Here is a 10,768-nt window from a genome sequence, read left to right as displayed (position 1 = left end):
ACTTTCATAAAAATGCTTTTATAAAAATACTTTTATAAAAATACTTTTCTAAAAATATTTTTATAAAAATACTTTAATAAAAATGCTTTTATAAAAAGATGCGCCTACTTTATCCTCTATGTACGTGTTACCACTAAAATTACCAACATATAAATATAAATACATAAACCGAATGAAAACCAAATCAAAATTTGACCGGAATTTTACTTCTAATATTTTACCTTCGATGTAAAAAAGAATAAAAAAATTAAATGTATTTTTCAATCGAAATCCGAAAGAAGGCTAATGGAAAAGTAGAGAAGAAGATTGGCCTTCTTTTCGGGAGGAGGGCGGAGGGGATAGTTAGAAAGTTTTAGTCAAAGTCAAACCATGCAAAAATGTGAAGAAGACTCGTGGCTTTCCTTTCCTCTTCTTGTGAAGGTTAGTTGGGTCATGGGTGCGGGTGACGCCGTGCAGGTGCAGGTGGGCCTATTACTCTACTTCGTTCTTCACGTCGAACGCTTCCCTGAACCGTGAGTGACCCTGACATGGCAAGGGCCCACCCAAACCCACGAAAACTCTGACGATCAAAAACACCTGTCATCCACTAAGTTAATTTAATTGGGAAGCTCGACCGGACAGACATACGCCAAACGCCACAATCCGAAAACAAAAAGGCAAAAGCTTCACCAATCACCATAAAAAATCTCTCTCCCAAGTCCCATGTTTAATGGGTTTTCTCTATTCACGATTCAGAACTTCAGTTTCAGACTGTGAACAAGATCCGACCATATTATCCATTTGGCGAAGGGTCCCATTCATCGGATGGCTTATGTCAACCAATCAGCCAATATGCGATGATGAATCGATGACCGGTGACCATAAGCTCAGGGCCTCATGACTTCTGCTGCGCCACGGTGTACGTTAGAAACCGGGCATAACAACACGTTCCTCCCACGAGGCCACGTGTCCACGACTACTATTAAGTATAAACACCGTTTATTCTACAAGATTCAAATTACCAAACTACCCTACGCGTGGACAGATAATATCAATGCACGGCAAGCATGTTCACCGAGCTTGCTTTGCTAATTAAATGCCAAAACTATAGGGCTGTTCTAGAATACCAGTTTTTTTTTTTTTTTAATGTGAGTGTTAAAAGACCAACAAGTTTATTGATGAGTAGGCACCCCAGTAATATCCTAACTCTTGGTAATGCATTTTAAGACTAACTATGAATATTTTTGACAGATTGTATCCTGAGCAATTTATTTTGCCTTCTTGAAAAACCTTGAAAAAAAATCACCTATGGTCTCATATTTAATACATATGCAATATAAACATGATATAGGGAAATGTTTATATTTTTAAAAGACAAAAATATCCTCGACTTACTTTGATTCACCAAACCTATATTTAATATTTTTAATATGATAAAAATTACCACGGGCAAATTCCATATACCTCAGAATGTGCTCTGCAATTAATACTATTCAATCTAATTTTGTTTCTTATATAGGATACAACATAGAGAAATTACGGAGGTGGTGATACTTCTCATACCTCAACTTTCATTTTGTAAGTGATGGAGGGTGATTTGGCCTGATCTCGTACCACAGGGACATGTATGCATAATTTGGCTCGACGAACAGCTCAGTCTAACAACATAACCGTAACTTGACGGGAGGGATCCACCGAGTCCAACGTTGGCCACTCGACGGGTTAAGCGACTCGTCGGGGACTAGCGTTCGGCCGACCTTGACTCCCACCAAGTGTGGGAGATCCCGAACTCCTCTCAAGGCTCGAGCTCCCCTTGAGACCCGAGCTCCTCCTAAGGGGCCCCGAGCTCTCCCTTCCCAAGAAGAGAGCACCCCGATTTTTGGCTAAGTGTCCCGAGGGAGGACACCTCGGGGCAGCACCATCGAGACTCCTTTTCGAACTTGCTCAAGGCTCGCCTATAGTGCGGGCACCTCGACGTACCTCGGCACCTCGGTGCAAGGCAAACCTGCCCCCAGGTGGTTCGGTGTACAATAGCTCGGCAGGCTGTAGGGAGATCTGCCTGACATCCGTACCTACCGAATCCGATGACAGGGCTCGGATCCCTTGCTAGGCGGCGTTCTGCTTACCGTCTCTGAAAAGCATGGCACGCCTGTCGAGTCCGTACCTTGCAATAGCAGCCTGTAGCAGCAACCTGTACCTGCCACACCTGCCTTGGCAGTAATGGCTAGGGCAGTGGCGGTTATGCCAGATATGACCGAGCTCCGATATAAAAGAACCCCAATCCTCACGAAACGGAGGTATTGAAGCTAGCACTTTCAGCACTCTTAATTCTTTGTATCTTCTTTAAGTTTTCCTCAGAGTTCTAACTTAGCCATCGGAGTGTTCCCTCTGGGAGAGCTTTCCGGAAACCCTTCACCTTCTTCTTCCTCTCAGGTGCTATCCATCACAGCTAAGAACCAACTCTCAGCCAGGTGCCGTCCATCACAACTAAGAGCCAATTCTCAGCCAGCTAAGAATGCTCACTGCACCACTAACCTTCTTAGACATGGGCATGACAACCGAGAGCATAGGTGTGAGAGACTAATAGTAATTCCGCTCGGTAAAGACTATGAAGGTAGTAGGGAGGTTTTAGATAATTTACCTTTGAGAAAAAGACATATAAAGGAAGGCAATGCTAAATCAAGTCAACTACGCGGCAAAGTTCATTAGCGGAAATGGCAGCGGATTAACGTCGGTTAGCAAAGACTAAAAGAGTTCGAAACTTGACAAAATGTTACTTTGGAGCTTTGGACGGACGTTACCGAGCCTAGAGACGAGGTTCGGTTGAGCCGAGCCTAAGACGCTCATATCGGAGCTATAAATGGAAGTCCCGATAGAGAATTTTCAAAGCAAAGTCGCGGAGGAGAGGATTCCTTTGAAGCTATTTGGACGCCCAAACGCGCTAACCAACGACGAACATATCAGGTACCCTTCCTCCCTCTTCCCTCTTTCTCTTCCTCTTCCTGTTCTTCTTCTCTTTTTCTCGTGCCTGATTTTGATTCATTTGTTTTCTTTTTCTGTGATTGTTTTGGCCGAAGAAATCCTTCGATGTGTTGAAGTTTTCATCGGCGTCTTTGATGCCTAGGGTTCGATTCTTGGATTATTCTGTGTTTAGTTTCTGCAAAATTGTGCTTTCCTCTCTTTAAATGCTGTATTTTCCGGGTAGGCTTGCTTAATCTTGTATGGATCATCGAAAGTAGTCGTTTTTTTTTAAGAGAAAGATGCTTTTTTTTTTTTTTTACTTTAATTTTGTCATGTGTGGGTTCAGGGAAAATGATTTTGATGGATTGGGGGAAATGTTGCTTAATCTAGAATATTCTACGCTTTATTCTGGTTTTTGAAGGTTTTGTCAGATTCCTTTTCTCCGTAAAATCTGAAAATCTTCTTATTTACACAAAATGGATCTAGAGCTCTGACTTAGAATAGGTCAAAGTTGATCAGAAGGTCTTCTTTTTTATTTGATCTTGGTGAACTTGTGGTGAAGCAGGAGTTCTTATTTGAGCAAGGAAGGGAATTTTATCAAGGAATGGGGGATCACTTGGTTTTGTATGTTGATCGCCTCATGACACCTGCGGCTTTACACTCCACGGTAGGAGGTGAAGCTCCGGGACCTTCCGGAGAAGGCCCTAGTGCCCAAATTGCAGTTTCATCCGGTTTTTCCAGTGAAGATAACAAAGTTGAGGAACATGAGGTCTCTGGTGAGGAGGAACCTCTTCTTCAGACCATCGAATGCCGCATTTGTCAAGAGGAGGACCACATCAACAACCTGGAAGCGCCTTGTGCTTGTAGTGGCAGTTTGAAGGTATCCATCTTATGAGTCTTTCTGCCCTTCAATTTCTAATATAAGAATATTATGCCTTGTTCTTGTTCTCCGTATTCGCTTGATATGTTGTTGCTGTTGCCTCTTTGATGTTAGATTGTAGAATGACATAAAACCCAATCTAGTTCTGTTTCCTATGTTGAACGACAGAGAAGAACATTTTATAGTAAAGTCAAAACCTTGCGCAGTGGTTAGAATAGCATGCAATTAGTACAAATAGGTCCTAAGAGTTAATCTTCTGTTTCATTCAACATAACTATTGTTCTTTCTATGAATCTTCTATTTGAAAATTTCTGAACTCCCATATATCTTTTTCAAGTAAAGGGTTATATGCTCACCCCATCTTTGAACGAAGTACTTTCCATGTATTGTAGAGAGGATTAATTTATGAATTCAAGAAGGATTCAGAAGCTCTTCTATGTTCTTAAAATCATGATTGGTTTCTATCTTTCCCATTGAGCTGATGAATTCTGCTATACTATTTTTTATTCATCAATATGCACAATTATTGATTTGGTCAAAAGGTATAAATTCTTCTTGATGCTTGCATTTAGGTTGTTCCTTACCTTTATGTCTTTTCCTCTTAGGAAATGAGTTGGGCATCTTAATATCAGAAGTGAAAACTGAACTTGGAGGAAATTTTGTAGTATTAAACTATGATTTTCCCAACTCTTTTATCTGTTCTGGATAATAACAGCTTTGCTTTCGGTTTTCTGATAAATAATGCTAATGAGGATTTTTTAACATTTAAAATATTTAGAAGGGGAACCTTTAGCACAGTGAACCAAGTAATGATTGCCATTCTTCTTCATGCACAAGTAGTTCTAATTTTGTAGTCTTTCTATTATTTGGCTCTAGCAGGAAAGATATCATCTGGTATTTGCTTTGATCTCATAAAACTGTTCCGATGGCTGTTTTTCAAATGCATTTTTTTGTTGTCCATTCTTTTCCATTTTCCCATCTCTGTTTGAGATATGTTTTATTGTCTAGTTTTTCTTTCTGGGGGTTTTATCTCTTGGATTGGACACTGATATTAGAGTGAGATATTATGCAGTATGCTCACAGGAAGTGTGTTCAGCGATGGTGCAATGAGAAAGGGGATATAACTTGTGAGATCTGCCATCAGGTATGACAATTTCTTCTTAATACCTTGACAAATGCTAGTTTTGTTTTCACACTTTGCATAAGGGGATTTCTCCTACTTCTTGGAAATATAACTCCTATTATTTTATTTTCTCCAATAGTGTAATTATAACTATATGTTGGTTTTCCTCTTCTAATTTATTTATATGATTTTAGTTTACCTACCATATTGTCTTGCATAAATATCATAATATGCTGGGATAATGTTATCAGGAAGAGGCAACATTATTTCCTATTTAACTTTCATATGTGATAACAATTTTGCCTCTAGGTGGTAACATAGGTTTTGCTATGGTCGAATTTTTCTTAAGATGGCAAAGTTTTGTGATCTCACCGGCTTCTAAGTTGCTATGAAATATGGTCTTTTGGGATTGTTTGACAACAAATAGGCCATTCAATATGGTGTAGGTTGAAATAAAACTCTAAAATTCTTGGGATTATTTTCCACTTCATCCATCCCTTAATCAGCATGTATCTATGCATAAAACATGAACTTTGCCAGCAATACATGTAAATGATCAATGATTTAATTTCTTGCAGCAATATATCATATACCCACACTTCTTTTAATTTCAAAATAATGTAAATTACATATGGAATGAAGTTGGATCATTCATTTATTTTCTAATTACTAACGAATAGTCTAGACAGATGAATAATCTATTTTTAAAGTACTACATAAATGGTTCTTATCTTGTTTGTCTAGAAACATGTTGTTACATTGCTCATCATTGTTCTTCTCTCGCTCTATGTGTCTAATTTTGTCTATCTGTATGTCTGTATGTGTATATGCATTACCACTTGTCTGTTTACTTGATAAAGTTATTTAATCATCAAACCAGATTTCTAATTGTATATAAGAATATTCTTTCACGTTCATCTCTGTTAGAAAATATATTGAGCATGGACATATGATGGCATTTGCCTATTTAAAAGGAAAACAGATTGCTATTTTATATTGTTTTATGCTCTGTCAGACATAAAGAAAGTACATACCCTAGTTGGTTCTATAGCCCATCTATTTTCATAATTTTTGCACGTGTATTGCAAAATGATTTTTGGTTAGCTGACTGCAATTGTGGAACTTTTCTTCCTATACAGCTTTATCAACCGGGTTATACTGCACCACCGCCTCCACCACAGTCTAGAAACATGTTGTTACATTGTTCATCATTGTTCTTCTCTCTCTCTATGTGTCTAATTTTGTCTATCTGTATGTCTGTATGTGTATATGCATTACCACTTATCTGTTTACTTGATAAAGTTATTTAATCATCAAACCAGATTTCTAATTGTATATAAGAATATTCTTTCACGTTCATCTCTGTTAGAAAATATATTGAGCATGAACATATGATAGCATTTGCCTATTTAAAAGGAAAACAGATTCCTATTTTATATTGTTTTATGCTCTGTCAGGCATAAAGAAAGTACATACCCTAATTGATTTCTATAGCCCATCTATTTTCATAATTTTTGCACGTGTATTGCAAAATGATTTTTTGTTATCTGACTGCAATTGTGGAACTTTTCTTCCTATACAGCCTTATCAACCGGATTATACTGCACCACCGCCTCCACCACAGTCTGAAGATACCACAATTAATATCAGGTAAGTTTAATATGTAATCTTCAGTAGATTTCTTGCATTTGGATGATGATGATTGGAGTTGTCACTTTGGAATTTGGAAATGCTACTAAGGCCATCACCCATTGTTGGTACCAGCTATTCTGGTGTCTTGGTAGGGGTTGACGGGATACGAACCTGATCTTTGGCACTTTTTGCACAATATGGATATGGGTGCTCTTATTTTTGTGTTTGTGGCTTTGACATTTGAAGTTGGGATGGTTTTTAATAATCATCATTTCTTTTTATCCTTTTTTTTTGTAATAGTGGTTGGACAATCTCTGGTGCCCCTGTGGATTTGCATGATCCTCGACTCTTGGCAATGGCAGCAGCTGAACGCCATTTTCTGGAAGCTGAATATGATGAATATGCTGCTACAAATGCTAGTGGGGCTGCATTTTGCCGCTCGGCTGCTCTAATTGTAAGTAATTATAATAACTATCCATCAAAAGTAATTGCAAGTAATTATAATTATTGTTTACTTGTAAACCATGGGAGGTGGAATGATGCATGGACTACCAAAAGGTAAAAAGAAAATGTTTTTTTTTTTTATTTTTTATTTTGCTATTAATCTGAACGATCTGGAGCTATGATTTGTAAAGAAGAGAATATTTATATTTAGGAGGAAAACAATGCCATGCTGCTAAAGTGTTGTCAGTGTTTTCAAAACTGGACCGGACCGGAAAAACTGGGAACCAGTCACCTGACCAGTTCCATTTCACCCCAACACCGCTTTTTGGCCAAAAACCATTGATTTGGTCAGTGAACCACTGACCCAGGTGATCGAACTGTCAAACCGGACAATGGTTTTTGGTCCTTTTTTGTTTTTATTTTTTATTTTTAATTTTTTTGTCAGAGTGGGGTGTCAGTTTGGTCCAACTCGGACTGTTCAACCTGGGAACCAGACCCCAGAACGGTTCCTTGTTTGGTCCAGTTGTAAACCTTGGTTGTTGTAATGCATCATGTCGATTGTAGTCGTTTTAAATAAAATAGAACATCTACCATTCTGAGGTGTTTATTGCATATATTGCAAAATGCAAACCAAAATGAAAGAAAGAAAAACAAACATCTCCCCCCTTCAACTTTTGTATATCCATCTATCGGGTTTTCCTCCTTTCAATTTTTGTCATATTGGTTGTTATTTTCATTAGTAGTTCTTGCATGTTCATACTCTGAATTTAAACTTTTTTGTTTTCCCATTGCAGTTAATGGCACTTTTGCTCTTGAGGCATGCATTATCTATCACCAATGGGGATGGGGATGAGGATGATGCCTCCACCTTCTTCTCTGTAAGCAGGATTAGCAACCCAGTCCATCTTTAAATGGGTTTATTTGTTTTTTCATTGTTCCTTGCCATAGTTTAGATGATATTTGGCTAGGCATCTTAATACATTTTTACCAATAAAAAGGGTAACTATTTTTTGTTTTCTCAACAGCTTTTCCTGCTCCGTGCTGCTGGGTTTCTTTTGCCATGTTACATTATGGCCTGGGCCATCAGTATTTTGCAGCGCCGAAGACAAAGACAGGTTAGTGGATCCCCCCAACATTTATACTTTCTTAGTGTATATAGGGGAGCGCATCCCTGTGGTGCTTCGTGTTTCATTTGGCAAGGGGAAATTCTTCTAGGTTACAAGATGTATGTTAGCTTGGTTGATATAGTAATTAATACCTACTTTGTGAATCAGGAAGCTGCAGCTCTTGCAGCAACAGAGGTCGCATTTGTACTGCAGTCGGGGCAACGTAGAGGTTTACAGTTCACCATAGCGCCAGGACCTGCAGTGACTCCTCATCAGGAACCACTGCAATAGTAGGGACATTTGAATGTTAAAAAGAGGGATATTCGTTTACTGATGAACTAGTATGGAAGAGGCGAGAGAGGTTCATCAATTCTCATTTGTAATTTCTACACCTTTTACTCAGCTTTGTTGTTGTATAAACAATTAGCTTTTTGCTATTTTCTCAATAGATATATGTACATAAACTTGTGATTTTCGCAGCAACAGCGAGCTTCCCGTGAAACTGATGATCTGCGGGAAATGTTTCCCTGACAAATGAGAATTGAGAAATAATCATGGCCATGGGGCTATTTATGAATCATCCGCTCCAACCGGACCCACCCGGAACACAGTTGTAATTAATTATTCATTTTTCAATTTTATTTGCTTGCATGATCCGATATTGTTGGTCTTTGGTGCTCTATGGATACGGTAGAGATTGTCATTTTTTTTAGAGAATTAATTCTGATGATTTTTTTTTATTCCAATATTTGTTTTTCTAAACTTTGTTATATGAAAATTGTTTAAATTATTTCTTTCATTTTTTTATTCAAAACACGTTTTATGAATCGATTCTTTTGGAGATGAAAGATTTAATTTCAAAGAAGAAACCGGTCCTGAGTCTCTCTATTTGAAGCAGGATTTAATTTCAAAGATTTAATTTTATTCCCGATGCAAGGTTACAAGAGACTGTTGGGACAGTATGAGCACAGGCTAGTCCTGACCGAAGCTGATCTCAGTAATATCAGGGCAGGCTTTTTGAAGAAACTCAACCAATCCAATTAACATCCGGCTGGCCTAAATTTTTGTTGCTCTCATTTCCTCTAACTCCAATGCTACTAAAATGGCTGCAAATGGATCCAATTAGATCTTATCAATTGGATTTTTATTGGATTCAAATTGAATTTGGATTGTAATTAGATATTCAATAGTATACATAAATTAAACTAAAAAAGTTCAAAATATTATATAGTATATAATAAAATGAACTAAAATTTGCTCTTTTTATTTAAGGTCTGATGAGGCAAGATTCATTAATTGGAGCTTAAATTACAGTCTTGAATGATACAAGAAGGAATCGAGGACATGAGGCCGAAGTCTGTGGCCTAGAAACCTTCAACCCAAATCAATGCATTAATTGGAAATCAATTAAAAACGATATTGATATTATATTTTATGAACAAAATTAATTAAAAATTACTCGTATGAAACTTGAGCCTATAGAAAATTTAGCAAAACAATAACATCAAAATCAACTTAATTTACTAATGTATACGATATATAAGTTTTAAGTATATATGAACATATATGTATATATTTAAATAAAATTGAATCCATTATATCATATTGGACGAGGGTGGATCTATTGGAATTCGGGTCACCCTTGATAGGATGGAAGAACTCAAATTCAAATTCGGATAATTGAATACCGTTTGCAGCCATACAGTCAGTCAGGTTCACTTCTCTTGGTCTCCTACCACTAGAGAAACAATATCTACACAAGCCTTTGATTTGGCTATCCGAGTTACTGCCTGCCCCTACCCTATGTATTAATGCTGACCTTCAACAAGGCTCACTGCATGAGAAAACTATAACCCTGTGAGCTTTTGGTTTAACAATTTCGTTCACACTCGAGGTACATAAGCTCTCGAAATTACATGAAGAATTGAATAAGCGAAGAGGATAAAAAATTAAAGTAGATTCCTCATGATTTTGGAGTGCACAATCTAGAGAATGTGTCCTTCTGGTACCTTAAGTCTTAAGGATCTATTAACTAACTTAGGGAAAAAAAAAGCAAGGCAGCATATATTCTCCAAAAGAAAAATATGTAATATAGCCTGTACAGTACTACTGTCATTACTCTTTTTCTTAACATTATTATTTATGAGGGCCAAGGCATGGATGAATTAAAACAACCCCAAAAGCGAAACAAAGCAAACATGTTCTTTATGCTTTAACATAATTGTGTTTTTTGACATGCCATTTGCAGCCCATTACCATTGTGTGTCAACCATTACATTTGTCATACCAAAAAACATTAAGTGGGCCATGAGGCCCATGACTAAACCTTGGGTAACTTTGTTGCTTTTGTTTATTCGGTAAGATTTAGGACTGCAAATGGTATAAGCATACATTAATTTAATTCAAATTCCATCTATTTATAATTGGATCAAATATAAATCTACATAGAATTAATACGCATTAATTTTCAATTTTGGCTTAAAAGTCATAGGTTTAAATGTGGTGAAAGCTATTTTCAAGTCATTTGTTTATGATAACACTATTAAATTCATTTTCAATTTATTTTTTTTGTGGCATATAATACCTTAATAAAGCTATTTTAGTTTATTAATTACACAATATATTCAAAAAATGAATGTGGTA

General features: G+C 37.1%; 1 protein-coding gene across 2 annotated transcripts; it reads left to right on the top strand.

Annotated features, from left to right (window-relative positions):
• The first annotated feature begins 2,806 nt into the window (after positions 1–2,806).
• Positions 2,807–8,786, top strand: LOC104597545 (uncharacterized). 2 transcript variants are annotated; one of them, XR_016083913.1, is made up of 9 exons: positions 2,807–2,943; positions 3,506–3,820; positions 4,893–4,964; positions 6,526–6,593; positions 6,876–7,029; positions 7,814–7,897; positions 8,045–8,134; positions 8,294–8,504; positions 8,606–8,786. XR_016083913.1 is itself a non-coding variant. In XM_010259152.3 (8 exons), the coding sequence occupies exons 2-8, from the start codon at positions 3,545–3,547 to the stop codon at positions 8,414–8,416; spliced, it is 867 nt and encodes a 288-aa protein (XP_010257454.1). In that variant the 5' UTR covers positions 2,807–2,943; positions 3,506–3,544; the 3' UTR covers positions 8,417–8,786. The 2 variants fall into 2 exon arrangements, 1 of the variants encoding a protein (XP_010257454.1); XM_010259152.3 differs by having other exon boundaries at positions 8,294–8,786.
• Positions 8,787–10,768: the final 1,982 nt, after the last annotated feature.

Source organism: Nelumbo nucifera, chromosome 3 (genome assembly GCF_055504915.1).
Source record: "Nelumbo nucifera cultivar China Antique chromosome 3, China Antique-T2T, whole genome shotgun sequence".
In the NCBI taxonomy this organism is placed as follows: Eukaryota; Viridiplantae; Streptophyta; class Magnoliopsida; order Proteales; family Nelumbonaceae; genus Nelumbo; species Nelumbo nucifera.
Note: the sequence above shows the minus strand (reverse complement) of the source record. Positions and strands in the feature narration are given on the sequence as shown.